A 16,803-nucleotide genomic window follows, 5' to 3' on the forward strand; every position below is an offset into this window, starting at 1 on the left:
GGTCTCGTATAGCCTGCTCTCTGGTTGGCTCCAGAACCTGCTGTTGTAAGAAACTATCCCAAAAACATTCCATGAACTCTTCATCTATGCTACCTTTGCCCATTTGATTTTTCCAGTCTATATGCAGATTAAAATCCCCCATGATTATTGCCATACCCTTCTGACAAGCTCCCATTATTTCTTCCTTTATGCTCCATCCTACCATGTGGTTACTGTTAGGGGGCCTGTACACCACTCCCACAAGTGACTTCTTGCCTTTATCATTTCTCATCTCTACCCAAACCACTTCTACATCCTGGTTTCCTGAACTTAAGTCATCCCTCTCTATTGTGCTCATACCATCATTAATTAACAGAGCCTCCACCTTCCTAAATGTCATGTACCCTTCAATATTCAGGTCCCAATCTATGTCATCCTGCAGCCATGTTTCTGTATTGGCTATCAGATCATATTTATTTATTTCTATTTGCGCTATCAGTTCATCTCTTTTGTTTTGAATGCTTTGTGCATTCAGATGAAGAGCCTTTAGTTTTGTCTTATTATTTTTGTAACCTCTAGCCTTACCTGTTGATTTACTCTTAGATTTGTACTCTCTATCCCTTCCTGTCACGGTCTGTTTATCATTTCCCATATTAATACCTTTATTGCCTTGTCTCTAATCTTTGAATTACCACATCTTCCCAAATTTGATCCCATGCCCCCAATATTTAGTTTAAAGCCCTCTCTACCACCCTAGTTATACGACTCGCCAGAACACTGGTCCCAGCACGGTTCAGGTGAAGACCGTCCCAACGATGCAGATCCCACTTTCCCCTAGTACTGGTGCCAGTGCCCCAGAAATTGAAACCCATTTCTCCCACGCCAGTCTTTGAGCCACGCATTCATCTCTCTAATTTTATTTACTGTATGCCAATTTGCTCATGGCTCAGGTAATAATGCAGACATTATTACCCTTGAGGTTCTGCTTTTTAAATTTAGCCCCTAGCTGCTCATACTCTCAGCAGAACCTCTTTCCTAGTTCTACCTATCTATGTCATTGATACCTACATGGACCATGACCACTGGCTCCTCCCCCTCCCACTGCAAGTTCCTCTCCAGCCCAGAGCAGATGTCCCGAACCCTGGCACCGGGAGGCAACACAGCTGTCTGAACTCTCTCTTGGCTGCAGAGAACTGTATCTATCCCCCTGACTATGCTGTCCCCAATTACCACTACATTCCTATTAACTCCCCCCGCTTGAATGGCTTCCTGTACCTCGGTGCCATGGTCAGTTTGCTCATCCACCCTGCAGCCACCGCTTTCATCCATACAGGCCGCAAGAACCTCAAACCATTTGGACAATTGCAAAGGCTGAGGCTCCTCCACCTCCTGGGTCCCCATACCTGCCTCACTCGCAGTCACATCCTCCTGTCCCTGACCACATCAGACGACCCTATCCTAAGGGGTGTGACTGCCTCCTGGAATAAAGTGTCCAGGTAACTTTCCCCCTCCCTGATGCATCGCAGTGTCTGCATCAACTGAGCCGAAGCTCCTCAAGCCGCAGACACTTACCGCAGACGTGTTCGTCCTGGATCACACTGGCGTCCAGGAGCTCCCACATACTGCAGTCGCAACACATCGCCTACCCTGCCATCTTTATTGAGTCTTAAACCCTACTACACCTGATAAGATTTATTACTGCTAGTAAACTAGTACTAATGAAACCTTACAATTACTAATAAATTTCCTGGGCTTTAAAAGATAAGGGAAGTTAGCAAAATACTCACCAACCAATCACTTACCCTTTTCCCTGTGATGTCAGCTGCTATTTTTCTCCCAATGCGGTTGGGGGGTGTCACAGGGCCGAACTCCTGCTGGTTCTCTGTTCTCTGTTGTGCAGCTTTTTAACTCCTGCTCCCCTGGAAGCTGACAAAGAACAGAACACCTCACCGCTTTACACTCTGTTCCGAACTGTACGTTAGCCTCCCTTATTTATACTGCTGCGATAAGCGAGCTCTCTGGTCGTTACACATCCAGAGTAGACCAGTTAATTAATTAACTACTCTCACCTGCTCTCCAGCACAGAGCTTGCTTAGCCCTGCCCAAGCCTGGAATAAACTGAAACCTGAAACAGTAAATTTAAATTTAAGTTAAATGCTAATTGCAAGCACACAAGACTAGATTTTATAAAAAAGAGATTAACCTTTAAGATTCACTCCCTCACTTACCACCCTCTGTCCTGAGCTGCACTCTGATTACACAAGATTAGGGCTCATGGAGTTGGGGGTAATAGAGTAGCATGGATAGAGGATTGGTTAACGGACAGAAAACAGAGAGTAGGGATAGACGGATCTTTTTCAGGTTGGCAGGCCGTAACTAGTGGGGTGCCGCAAGGATCAGTGCTGGGGCCTCAGCTATTTACAATCTATATCAATGACCTAGATGAAGGGACCGAGTGTAATGTATCCAAGTTTGCTGATGATACAAAGCTAGGTGGGACAGTAAGCTGTGAGGCGAACACAGAGTCTGTAAAGGGATATAGATAGACTAAGTGAGTGGGCAGTAAGGTAGCCGATGGAGTTTGATGTAGGGAAATGTGAGGTTATTCACTTTGGTAGGAAGAATAGAAAAACAGAATATATTTTAAATGGTGAGAAACTTTCAAATGTTGGTGTTCAGAGAGATTTGGGTGTCCTCGTGCAAGAAACACAGAAAGTTAGCATGCAGGTACAGCAAGCAATAAGGAAGGCAAATGGCATGTTGGCCTTTATTGCAGGGGGTTGGAGTATTGTGGTAAACCACTGTATTGTATATTGCCACCTCTGGGTGGCGCTGTGTATGGAGGCATGCCTCAGCTGACTCCACCCACCACTGTGTGGGTTTCGTTCAGACTTGTTCAGTCACTCACGAAGAAGCATGGTCTCTTCTTAGCTAATAAAAGCCTTATTCATCTCTTCTTTCGACTCATCATCTCTTCTTCGACTCATCACCTTTTATGAAGTAATTGATAAGCGTATCAATTTTATTAGCTAAAAGTTAAATGGCGACACCTGAGGAGCAACAACAGCAACGGATACAGCAGACATTGCTGAGAGCCCTCAGACCACCACGCCTGGACCTCGACCCTCAAGATGTGGGTGCATCAGCCAAGTTTGAACACTGGCTGAGCTGCTTTGAATCCTTCCTCGCAATCTCACAGGTTACAGAGGAGGATCACAAACTGAAAATTTTGACCGCCCAGGTGAGCCATCAAGTATATATGCTAATCCGGGACTCTAATACGTACGTGGCGGCCCTCGAGCTACTAAAAGGGCACTTTACGCGCCCAGTGAACACAATTTACGCCCGACACCTCTTGGGATCCCGCAGGCAGCAACCGGGAGAATCGGTAGGGGCATTTGCACGGGCGCTACTGGCACTCTGCAGAGACTGCGATTGTAAAGCGGTAACGGCTGTGGAGCACGCGCAGGGACTCGCCTGTGATGCCTTCGTCAGGGGCCTCCAGTCAGACCACACCCGGCAGAGACTGCTAGAAAGCAAGGAACCCGACCTGAAGACGGCCATTGCCCTTGCGCTCTCGTTAGAGGAGGCCCACCGAAACCTCGAGGCATACCCCCGTAACGGCGCCGAGACATGGCAATCGAAACCGTGGGACACGGGACCGCCGCCCCCGGCACCAACCGCTGCAGCGACCCAACCGAGACAGCAGCCTCCGGTAAGAACTGCTTCGATGCCCAGTAACCAGGCCCAAAAATGCTATTTCTGTGGCCAGTTAAAACATCCCAGAGCGCACTGCCCAGCTAAGACAGCTACCTGCTCGGGCTGCGGGAAGAAAGGCCATTACGCTAACGCCTGCAAGGGGAAGCCAGCCAGCAGCGCAGCGTGCGGGCCATGGGAGCAGCCATCTTATCCGCCATTTTGTGTACCCCCGGCCGCATGGCATCCGCCGCCATCGTATCCAACGCACTCAACCGCCATTTCGTCACCGGAACCGACCACCGTCTCGGCGGATGACTATAGTGACTCACTAAGCCACATACTGGCCTCCGTGATGCTGGATCAAGGCCACCCTCACCATCTATCCAGCTCCATGATGGATATCGCGGTAAACGGCCGCGCCACCAGTTGCCTGATCGACAGCGGGAGCACAGAGAGTTTCGTCCACCCCGACACGGTACGTAGCCACTCCCTCACGATTCTGCCAACGCACCATCGCATTTCTATGGCGTCCAAGTCCCAGTCAATGGACATCAGCGGCTACTGTGTGGTGACCCTGTCAGTAGGGGGCACTGAATATCAAAAATTTAAACTGCTAGTCCTGACCCGTCTTTGCGCTGCCGTCCTGCTAGGGTTGGATTTTCAGTGCCACCTTAAGAGTGTCACACTAGCATACGGTGGACCCCTCCCCCCACTCACAGTCTGCAACCAACAACTTTTAAATCGCCCGCTGCAAACCACCTGCAGCCTTTCCACATTAAAAGTCCCCCCCCCTCCCCTGTTCGCTAACCTCACCCGCGACTGTAAACCCATCGCTACCAAAAGCAGGCGGTACAGTGCCGGGGACAGAGCTTTTATCAGCTCTGAGGTGGAGCGGCTCTTGAAGGAGGGCATTATCGAAGGTAGCACTAGCCCCTGGCGAGCCCAGGTTGTAGTCGTTAAAACCACTGCAAAACGCCGCATGGTAATCGACTACAGCCAAACCATAAACCGGTACACCCAGCTGGACGCGTACCCCCTCCCTCGCATATCTGATATGGTCAATCAGATTGCGCAATACAAAGTATTCTCCACCATCGACCTTAAGTCAGCGTACCACCAGCTGCCCATCCGCCATGAGGACCGCCAGTATACTGCCTTCGAGGCAAACGGCCGCCTCTACGACTTCCTTAGGGTCCCCTTCGGCGTCACCAACGGGGTTTCGGTCTTCCAAAGGGAGATGGACCGAATGGTTGACCAGAACGCGCTGCGGGCAACCTTCCCCTATTTGGATAACGTCACCATCTGCGGCCACGACCAGCAGGACCACGACGTTAATCTAGCAAATTTCCTCCGTACGGCCCAACGGCTGAACCTAACGTACAATAAGGAAAAATGTATGTTTCACACCAAGCGCCTGGCCATCCTCGGCTGCGTGGTGGAGAACGGAGTCATCGGGCCCGACCCCGACAGAATGCGCCCCCTAATGGAGCTACCCCTTCCCCACTGCCAAAAAGCACTGAAGAGATGCCTGGGGTTTTTCTCCTACTACGCCCAGTGGGTGCCCCTCTATGCAGACAAAGCCAGGCCCCTCATCAAAGCCACCTCCTTCCCCCTGACACCAGAGGCGTGTGCAGCCTTCACTCTTATCAAGAACGATATCGCGAAGGCCGCAATGCACGCGGTGGATGAGTCCATCCCCTTCCAAGTGGAGAGCGATGCCTCCGACTTCGCCCTAGCCGCGACCCTTAACCAGGCGGGCAGACCCGTGGCCTTTTTCTCAAGGACCCTCCAGGGCCCCGAGACGAGACACTCCTCCGTCGAAAAGGAGGCCCAGGCTATTGTAGAAGCGGTGCGTCACTGGAGGCATTACCTGGCCGGGAAACGATTTACCCTGCTCACTGACCAGCGTTCAGTAGCTTTTATGTTTAATAATAAGCAGAGGGGTAAAATCAAGAACGACAAGATCTTGAGGTGGAGAATCGAACTCTCCACCTACAATTATGATATCTTGTATCGGCCAGGGAAACTCAATGAGCCCCCAGATGCCCTATCACGTGGTACATGCGCCAACGCGCAGAGTGATAGGCTGCAGTCCCTCCACAATGACCTCTGCCACCCGGGGGTCACCAGGTTTTTCCATTTTATCAAATCCCGTAACCTGCCCTACTCCATCGAGGAGGTCAGGACCATGACCAAGAGCTGCCAAATCTGCGCCGAGTGCAAACCGCACTTCTATAGGCCGGACAGAGCAAGCCTGATCAAGGCCACCCGCCCCTTCGAACGCCTGAGCGTCGATTTTAAAGGGCCCCTCCCCTCCGCTGACCGCAATGTGTACTTCCTCAACATAGTTGATGAGTACTCCCGTTTCCCCTTTGCCATCCCTTGCCCAGACATGACCAGTACCACGGTCATCAAGTGTCTGAATGACATCTTCGCTCTGTTCGGGTTCCCCAGCTATATACATAGCGACAGGGGCTCATCGTTCATGAGCGACGAACTTCGGCAGTACCTGCTAACAAGAGGTATCGCCACGAGCAGGACCACCAGTTACAACCCCCGGGGGAACGGCCAGGTGGAAAGGGAGAACGCGACGGTTTGGAAGGCAGTCCTCTTAGCACTAAAATCTAAGGGCCTTCCGACCTCCCGCTGGCAGGAGGTCCTCCCTGCAGCGCTTCACTCCATTCGGTCACTGCTTTGTACTGCCACTAATGCGACCCCTCATGAGAAAATGTTCGTTTTCCCCCGGAAGTCTACATCGGGAACCTCGCTACCGGCATGGTTGACTTCTCCTGGGCCCGTCCTACTGCGGAGGCACGTGAGGACGCATAAAACGGACCCCCTGGTCGAGCGGGTGCACCTCCTACACGCCAACCCCCAGTATGCCTGGGTGACATACCCAGACGGGCGGGAGGACACGGTCTCCATACGAGATCTCGCACCCTCGGGTACCCCTGAATTACCACCGTTATCCCCCTTACCACCGTTATCCCCCTTACCACTGTTATCCCCCACCACCCCTCCCAACCCAACCCCTGCAGACGGCATGCCAAAGCCCCAGGAATCTTCGCCAACCACCCAGACACCAGACCCGACGTCGGATGCTGCAACACCACCGCCGCCACCACGACGATCAGGACGTCAGACAAGGCCTCCTGATAGACTTAACTTGTAGTACCCTTCACCCCGCCGGACTTCACATTAAACAAGGGGTGAATGTGGTAAACCACTGTATTGTATATTGCCACCTCTGGGTGGCGCTGTGTATGGAGGCATGCCTCAGCTGACTCCACCCACCACTGTGTGGGTTTCGTTCAGACTTGTTCAGTCACTCACGAAGAAGCATGGTCTCTTCTTAGCTAATAAAAGCCTTATTCATCTCTTCTTTCGACTCATCATCTCTTCTTCGACTCATCACCTTTTATGAAGTAATTGATAAGCGTATCAAGTATAAGAGTAAGGAAGTCTTGCTACAATTGTACAGGGCCTTGGTGAGACCACACCTGGAGTACTGGGCACAGTTTTGGTCTCCTTATCTAAGGAAGGATATACTTGCCTTGGAGGCGGTGCAACGAAGGTTCACTGGATTGATTCCTGGGATGAGAGGGCTGTCCTATGATGAGAGGTTGTGTAGAATGGGCCGATACTCTCTGGAGTTTAGAAGAATGAGAGGTGATCTCATTGAAACATACAAGATTCTGAAGGGGATTGACAGGGTAGATGCTGAGAGGTTGTTTCCCCTGGCTGGAGAGTCTAGAACTAGGGGGCATAGTCTCAGGATAAAGGGTCGGCCATTTAAGACTGAGATGAGGAGGAATTTCTTCACTCAGAGGGTTGTGAATCTTTGGAATTCTCTGCCCCAGAGGGCTGTGAATGCTGAGTCTTTGAGTATATTCAAGGCTGAGATCGATAGATTTTTGGACTCTGGGGAAATCGAGGGATTTGGGAGATTGGGTGGGTAAGTGGAGTTGAGGTCGATGATCAGCCATGATCTTATTGAATGGCAGAGCAGACTCGAGGGGCCGTATGGCCTACACCTGCTCTTATTTCTTATGTTCATATGTACAATACACTGTCCTGCACATACTACTTTGTCAAAACTGTGTTGAAATCAAGAATTGTCAAACCTCCTCCTACTCCACCTCATTCTTTCCCAGGACTTCAAGTCTTTGAAACTCCTCACCTCCCTTATTCTTCCCCTACTCCTACAATTTACAAGTTTTAAAAACCCACGCTTGGTGTCATCTAATCAAGTTCAGTAATGCCAACCCCCAGTGCCTCATAAATCATGAGACAAACTCTTAAAAATCGTGAGATTTGGTAAGAAATCGTGAGTTGGTATTTTTTGGTTTATAAACCTCATTAGTGGTTTTATTTAATCTTTTAACTGGTCACAGCTCTTTACAAAAACTATATTACTGCATCTGAAAATGCTTTACAAAACTTTTTTAAAATCCTACCTGTTATCACCACCCTTCGCGAGTTGGGGTAAATTCTCATGAAAAATCACGTGTCTCATGATTAATCCGCAAGAGTTGGCATTACTGGTGACGCATTACCAAATGGAGCGTGGAGAGTGGCACCATGTCCAGTGTGCACTGGGGTACGGAGGTATCACTGAATTGTATTGGCACAAGTCCATGGCCAATGAACCCCAGGCAACGGGTTCCCAATCTCACCCATAGGGCAAGTACTGGGCAGACACACAGAGACAGACAGAGAGAGAGTGGACCCCCAATCCTGGCCAGATCTGGGCTGTGAGAGTGTAATTCTAGTTCACCGGGGTATAAGTTACAGCCCCAATGAACGATTGCAACCACTTTTTGGAACATGACCCAGCCCTGCAGTTGACCAGAAACGGTCGCTCTCTGTCAGCTAAGAAATTTGATGGTATTATTTATTTTTATGGTTATTATTTCTCCCATGAAGTTTGGGGGACGGGAAGAGAGAGAAAGTGCTTTGAACATAAAATATCTCGGTGCACTTTCCTTCCTATTTAACCCTGATTTGACGCCACCTGTACCGGGGACATTCCTTGTATGTCGATGCTCGATACAGGAGGATGTGTGTGTGTTCTGATGTCATTACAGAAAGACTTGCTATAATTAGTTTGTACCTCAAGACTGCGAAGGAATCCATAGGTAGTTGATGAACATGGGACAGCAAGCGCCCTGAAGTCACCAGTATATCTCATCAGATTTTTTTCCCGCAAATCGCGAGGTTTTCCGTGCATGTGCAAAAGGTCTCTTTCCTCTCCGCATGCGCAAATCGCGAGATTTCTTCCCCCCAAAAAATCCCAAGATTTTGGCGTTCCATCACAAGATCGTGAGTGATACTTGATTTCACTGCAAAATCGCGCAGCATGAGAGTTGGCAATACTGCCGGTCCTGGTTTGCTTTCTACGAGCCACGGTGCTATACTGCAATATGAGCCTTGGTTGAAGCACAACTCATTTAAAGAATCACTAATACAAGGGCTGCAGTATTTACTCGGAGACACTGGGGGAGTGGGCAGACATGGACAGCTACTGTGGATTAATAAACTGAAGAAACCATTTATTGCTTTGCAAGCTCTGGGACCCCTACATTTATCACTTCAGTATATTGCCAGCTAGTAAGTCAGGACCTTCTGACGATCTCGTAAATCACAAAGAATGGTTTCTGCTCATTGATAGAGATTGGATTCCAGTCTAAAGTGTACTTACAGATATCTAACAGTTGCAATGTAATCAGACAGTATATCTTAAAGATTTATTTTTTATCATTGTATCAAGCCTTCTGGTCTCCTGCATAAAATTCACCAGTCTTGTTACAGCCCAGTGACACAGCATTGCTGTGCCAGCTTGTTACAGCCCAGTGACACAGCATTGCTGTGCCAGCTTGTTACAGCCCAGTGACACAGCATTGCTGTACCAGCTTGTTACAGCCCAGTGACACAGCATTGCTGTGCCAGCTTGTTCCAGTCCAGTGACACAGCATTGCTGTACCAGCTTGTTACAGCCCAGTGACACAGCATTGCTGTACCAGCTTGTTACAGTCCAGTGACACAGCATTGCTGTACCAGCTTGTTCCAGTCCAGTGACACAGCATTGCTGTACCAGCTTGTTACAGCCCAGTGACGCAGCATTGCTGTACCAGCTTGTTACAGCCCAGTGACACAGCATTGCTGTACCAGCTTGTTACAGCCCAGTGACACAGCATTGCTGTACCAGTCTTGTTACAGCCCAGTGACACAGCATTGCTGTACCAGCTTGTTACAGTCCAGCGACACAGCATTGCTGTACCAGCTTGTTACAGTCCAGTGACGCAGCATTGCTGTACCAGCTTGTTACAGCCCAGCGACACAGCATTGCTGTACCAGCTTGTTACAGTCCAGTGACGCAGCATTGCTGTACCAGCTTGTTACAGCCCAGCGACACAGCATTGCTGTACCAGCTTGTTACAGTCCAGTGACGCAGCATTGCTGTACCAGCTTGTTACAGTCCAGCGACACAGCATTGCTGTACCAGCTTGTTACAGTCCAGTGACGCAGCATTGCTGTACCAGCTTGTTACAGCCCAGCGACACAGCATTGCTGTACCAGCTTGTTACAGTCCAGTGATACAGCATTGCTGTACCAGCTTGTTACAGTCCAGCGACACAGCATTGCTGTACCAGCTTGTTACAGTCCAGTGACACAGCATTGCTGTACCAGCTTGTTACAGCCCAGTGACACAGCATTGCTGTACCAGCTTGTTACAGCCCAGTGACACAGCATTGCTGTACCAGTCTTGTTACAGTCCAGTGACACAGCATTGCTGTACCAGCTTGTTACAGTCCAGTGACACAGCATTGCTGTACCAGCTTGTTACAGCCCAGCGACACAGCATTGCTGTACCAGCTTGTTACAGTCCAGTGACACAGCATTGCTGTACCAGCTTGTTACAGTCCAGTGACACAGCATTGCTGTACCAGCTTGTTACAGCCCAGTGACACAGCATTGCTGTACCAGCTTGTTACAGTCCAGTGACACAGCATTGCTGTACCAGCTTGTTACAGTCCAGTGACACAGCATTGCTGTACCAGCTTGTTACAGCCCAGTGACACAGCATTGCTGTACCAGCTTGTTACAGCCCAGTGACACAGCATTGCTGTACCAGTCTTGTTACAGTCCAGTGACACAGCATTGCTGTACCAGCTTATTACAGCCCAGTGACACAGCATTGCTGTACCAGCTTGTTACAGCCCAGTGACACAGCATTGCTGTACCAGCTTGTTACAGTCCAGCGACACAGCATTGCTGTACCAGCTTGTTACAGTCCAGTGACACAGCATTGCTGTACCAGCTTGTTACAGCCCAGTGACACAGCATTGCTGTACCAGCTTGTTACAGCCCAGTGACACAGCATTGCTGTACCAGCTTGTTACAGTCCAGTGACACAGCATTGCTGTACCAGTCTTGTTACAGTCCAGTGACACAGCATTGCTGTACCAGTCTTGTTACAGTCCAGAGACACAGCATTGCTGTACCAGCTTGTTACAGTCCAGAGACACAGCATTGCTGTACCAGCTTGTTACAGTCCTGTGACGCAGCATTGCTGTGCCAGCTTGTTACAGCCCAGTGACACAGCATTGCTGTACCAGTCTTGTTACAGTCCAGAGACACAGCATTGCTGTACCAGCTTGTTACAGTCCAGAGACACAGCATTGCTGTACCAGCTTGTTACAGTCCAGAGACACAGCATTGCTGTACCAGCTTGTTACAGCCCAGTGACACAGCATTGCTGTACCAGCTTGTTACAGCCCAGTGACACAGCATTGCTGTACCAGCTTGTTACAGCCCAGTGACACAGCATTGCTGTACCAGCTTGTTACAGCCCAGTGACACAGCATTGCTGTACCAGCTTGTTACAGCCCAGTGATACAGCATTGCTGTACCAGCTTGTTACAGTCCAGTGACACAGCATTGCTGTACCAGCTTGTTACAGCCCAGCGACACAGCATTGCTGTACCAGCTTGTTACAGCCCAGTGACACAGCATTGCTGTACCAGCTTGTTACAGCCCAGTGACACAGCATTGCTGTACCAGCTTGTTACAGTCCAGTGACACAGTCTCCATCTGCAGAGCGAAAGGTAAATAATAACAGATAAATTGTATTGTGGTAAATCATAGAATCACAGAATGCTACAGCAAAGAAACAGGCCACTGAGTCAGTCCAGTGTCTTTCTCCACATGAGGCCTCTGCTTTATTCGTACTCTCCTGCTCGCTCCCTATAGCCTTTAACATTGCTCTGTTTCAAGCAACGAATTCTCTATTAATATAACTTATGGACTCATCTTTGTCAATGGTTTGTGGCTGAGAATTTCACATTCTAACCACCCAGGGCGAGATGAAGTACGGTGGGAGGAGGCTTGTCTGGAGCCTAAACACCGACATAGACTGGTTAGACTGACTGGCCCGTTTCTGTCCTGTCAGTTCTAGTAATTCCATTGTGAGTTGGGCCAGACGCTGCCTGCCGTTGAGTACGGTGCTCCAGACTGGAATGTCGGGATGGAAAGTAGATTTTGAAAGAGAAAAAAAGGAACAATCTCTTTCTTTTTTGTTTGTGTGTCCAAACAGGGACTCCGGAAACCCAACACAGAGGAGATCAGACATGCCAAGAAAGCTGTGTTCTGCCCTTCCATGTTTGGCAGCTCCCTGGACGAGATCATGAACATGCAACACGAGCACTATCCAGACCAACAATTGCCATGGGTGCAAACGAAACTCTCCGAGGAAGTGCTGAAACTCAGTGGAGCACAGACTGAGGGCATCTTCAGGTAACACTTGCTGTCTGTTATTGAATCGCACTGGTATTCTCTGGTAATTGTCAACCCTTTGTTTGGATACAGTTCACACGCTCCGGGAACAGGAACAACAACAACTTGTATTTATATAGCGCCTTTAACGTAGTAAAACGTCCCAAGGCGCTTCGCAGGAGTATTAAAAGACAAAAAATTTGACGCCGAGCCACATAAGGGGAAATTAGGGCAGGTGACCAAAAGCTTGGTCAAAGAGGTAGGTTTTAAGGAGCGTCTTAAAGGAGGAAAGAGAGGTAGCGAGGCAGAGATGTTTAGGCAGGGAATTCCAGAGCTTAGAGCCGTGGCAACAGAGGGCACGGCCACCGAAGGTTGAGCGATTATAATCAGGGATGCTCAAGAGAGCAGAATTAGAGGAGCACAGATATCTCGGAGGCGGGGGTGTGGTTGTGGGGCTGGAGGAGATTACAGAGATGGGGAGGGGCGATTTGAAAACAAGGATGAGAATTTTGAAATCGAGACGTTGCTTAACCGGGAGCCAGTGTAGGTCAGCGAGCACAGGGGTGATGGGCGAACAGGACTTGGTGCGAGTTAGGACACGGGCAGCCGAGTTTTGGGTGACCTCAAGTTTACGTAGGGTAGAATGTGAGAGGCCAGCCAGGAACCCTCCAGTACATTGGCTAAGTGGAACATAGGAACAGGAGGAGGCCATTCAGCCCCTCGAGCCTGTTCCACCATTCAATTAGATCGTGGTTGATCGCAATCAAATCTGACCTGGGCTACCGCTAGTGACTGTAGACCGTAAATGCCAGTGGTCCCTTCAACCATGAGAGGCATCATAGCCAAGCCCGATCTCTTCCTGACCCGCACTTCCAACAGGGATTGTAGGATGGCAATCTGGAGCGGTGGCCCTAGTCAAATTTGGTAAACCCATCAAGGGGAGCTGCAGCAACCCGTTTTTTTCAATAGTACCAAGAACCCCATTCAGTGCTGATGAATAACAGGAGTTCTTACATCGAGCCTACAGCACAGAAACGGGCCATTCAGCCCAGCTGATCTATTCTCCACACGAGCCTTTTCCCACCCCTCTTCATCTAACCCCATCAACATAGATAAAGTTTTTTTTTAAATTACTGGCTTGGGTTATGGAGATAGTTGGAATTCACCAGCACTTGTCAGAGATTCGAAGCAATCGAGTGCGGGGTGAGAGAGCCCACAGTACACTACACACTGTGTCTGACCTTTCCAAAAAGTCATTTATCATGGCAAACTCCCTAACGTATTAATCTCTTGGACCTACTCAACAAATATAATTCTGGTTTCAGGAATTTATAATGACACTATATTCTGCCTAATATGTAGCACCAAGTCTCAATGTGTTTCACACAATCAATAATATATATATATTTTTTTAAGGAGTGCATTGTTTTGTAGATGATAGAGTATTACGAAAGTCTCTGTTTCGGCAGCCCGTTTGTCAGGTTAGTTACCCGAGCCTCACCTGTATATTTGTAGGCAAGGTGGATGAAATTACAATTTCATGTTTTTTTTAATACATTGCCATCTCTGTGAGGAAGCAAGCAGTGACGAAGATGCAGCGATAGAAAACAGGCCGCATCCACACTCTGCGCCCCCATCCCCCCCCCCCCCCCACCGCAAAAAAAGACCAGACATCAATGAAAATGTTGGTCGAGGGTACGATTTGATCTTCAGCATTCCTGGACACAAAGACAACCCCCCCACCGCCCCCCCCCCCCCCAACCACCACACCCCACACATTTTAATATCAAAAGGGCCCCCCTTCTCTGTAGTGAGTTGGGGAATAATGCTATACAGTGAGACACTCAGCCATGGAAACAAAGGAGAACGAAAGAACTTCCATTTAAACAGCGCCCTTCACCATCTCGCGATGTCCCAAAGCGTCTTACAAACCAGTGAGTTACTTTTGAAATGTAACCGTTGTATTTTAGGCAAACGTGGCAGCAAGGTCCCACAAATAATGGGCTGAATGATCAGTTCTCCGGTTGTGGTGCAGTTGGTTGAGGGATGAATGTTGTCCAGATTGGGAGATGAGGGGACGTTTGTTTACTCAGTGAGTTGTTGCAATCGGGGACACGCTGCCTGAAAGAGTGGAGGAGGCAAATTCAGTGGTAACTTTCAAAAAGGTATTGCATACATATTTGAAAAGGGAAAATTTGCAGGGATATGGGGAAAGGGGAGTGGGACTTATTGGGTAGCTCTTTCAAAGAGCCGGCACAGGCACGATGGGCCGAAAGGCCTCCTGTGCTGTAGACTCCATGGGGGAGAAATTCAGTTGTTAGCGCCACCCGTTAGCCCCTTAAGAGGGCAATAAGTGGGGCGTGAGGCGGCTAGCGCCCGGGCGCGGCGAGACCTGCGCCTCTCGCGAAATTGAGCGGACATTTAGCGGTGGTGCAAAACCGCAACGCCCGCTCAGCTGCGCGCACAGATCCTGACGTCATTTCATGGTGCAACGCCCTTGGGGCACCCCGAACCGGAACTTCAGTGGCACCCCCCCTCCTTTCCGCCTGGTGCTCCCAGCGACTGGTTGACTGGAACGGGTCCCAGTCGCTGTGGGGCTGGGGGGGCGCTATTTAAAGAGGGCTCTTCCTGGCTTCTTTGTGGTAGCCATTTTTGGACCACTCCTGTGTGAGAGAGAGAGAGAGATTTACAGAGAGACAAAGGGAGAGAGCTTTCTGCATTGAGTCAGCGCTCGCAGAGGTACTTCTGGCTTCGGCCCAGAACTTTGTAGTTGGTTTGATTTTTCACTGGCATAACCTTGAGTGGCCACATACTATGGGGGCTACAATGGGTGGAAACGTTGGGATTCTCCATCACATTGAGAGGGCACAGAGACGCCGAGAGAGAGTGCCAATCATGGCCAGACGGAGGAGGGCCAACAGGCGGCGGCACACAAGACCTTACCCTCCCAGGGTATTCCGCCAACAGTTCTCATACCTCAACATGTCTGAGGAGCAGTGTTTTCGGAGGCTTCGATTCAGCAGGGAGGTGGTCACTGAGCTCTGCACCTGCTTCAGCCAGATCTGCAGCCTCAACTGAGGAGCAGGACGTCTCTTGTCGGTGGCAGTGAAGGTGACAGTGGCTCTCAACTTCTATGCCACCGGCTCCTTCCAATCCGCTACTGGGGACATTGCCAATGTCTCCCAGTTTGCGGTGCATTGCTGCATCCGCCAAGTCACAAATGCCCTCTTTAAAAGGAGACGTCAGTACATTTCCTTCCCCATGACCCCGGACAAGCAGCAAGAGCGCGCAATGAGATTTGTAAGAATAGCGGGCTTCCCCATGGTCCAGGGCGCCATTGACTGCACGCATGTGGCTTTGTGGGCGCCGCAAGAAAATGCCGAGGATTACCGCAACCGGAAGGGGTTCCATTCGTTGAACGTCCAGTTGGTGTGTGACCACAGACAGCTGATACTAGCTGTCAATGCCCGCTTTCCAGGCAGCAGCCACGACGCCTGCATCCTGCGCCAGACTTCTGTGGCAGACCTTTTCGAAGCCCCGGCTCACCCAGGAGGCTGGCTTCTCGGGGACAAGGGCTATCCTCTGTGCACCTGGCTGATGACCCCGCTCCATGCGCCCAGCATCCCCGCTGAAGAACGATACAATGAGAGCCATCAAGCGACCAGGAACATCATTGAGCGCACAATCGGCATGCTAAAGCAACGGTTCCGCTGTCTGGACCATTCCGGGGGAGCCCTTCAGTACTCACCTGAGCGAGTCTCCCATTTAGTTGTAGTGTGCTGCATAACCTGGCAATCCTCAGGACTCAGCCACTGCCACCAGACATTGGAGCACCAGCAGAGGAGGAGGAGCACCAGGACGGGAGGGAGGCACAAAGTGCAAGGGCCGTCCGTCAGCAGCTTATTGCAAGTCGGTTCAAGGCCCCCTCTGAGGGAATGGCTTGTGCCATTGAAAGAACATGAATGGAACCGTGCCGCAACCCCTGAGCCGGTCAAGGCAACAAATAGTTCAAAGAGCAAACATGCACAATCTGAATAAAGACACTTCTTTATTTAACAAACTGTGTACCCTTCCCGCATGACAAAGTAATAGAGAGAAACCCAAAAAAAAGCAGTCAGACACATAACTGGCTCTCACAACCTGGAGACAATGAACAAAAGAGTAAACAAAAAATGACCACGATCCTCGGCCTTCACTAAAAAAATTAACAGCATTTTGCCAGACCTCCTACTTTTTGGCCTGCGAGGGTGATCTGCTTCACTTGCGAGATTGGCCCCTTCCCACCCTGCAGCTCCTCCGCAATGGGACCCCAGTGGCTGCAGCAAGGCTGGGGGAAGGCTGCTGAGTGTC

General features: G+C 49.9%; 1 protein-coding gene across 3 annotated transcripts in view; it reads left to right on the plus strand.

Moving 5' to 3' along the window:
* The window catches only part of arhgap39 (Rho GTPase activating protein 39), a 549,348-nt gene that overhangs the window by 502,167 nt on the left and 30,378 nt on the right, over positions 1-16,803 (plus strand). For all 3 annotated transcript variants that reach the window (XM_085987363.1, XM_085987364.1, XM_085987365.1), the window contains one exon: positions 12,275-12,474. In XM_085987363.1, coding sequence (XP_085843489.1) covers positions 12,275-12,474 — 200 coding nt within the window. The remainder of the gene's footprint in view (positions 1-12,274; positions 12,475-16,803) is intronic.

Source organism: Somniosus microcephalus, chromosome 5, assembly GCF_052327205.1.
Source record: "Somniosus microcephalus isolate GS21.2 chromosome 5, FLI_Smic_1.0, whole genome shotgun sequence".
Classification (NCBI taxonomy): Eukaryota; Metazoa; Chordata; class Chondrichthyes; order Squaliformes; family Somniosidae; genus Somniosus; species Somniosus microcephalus.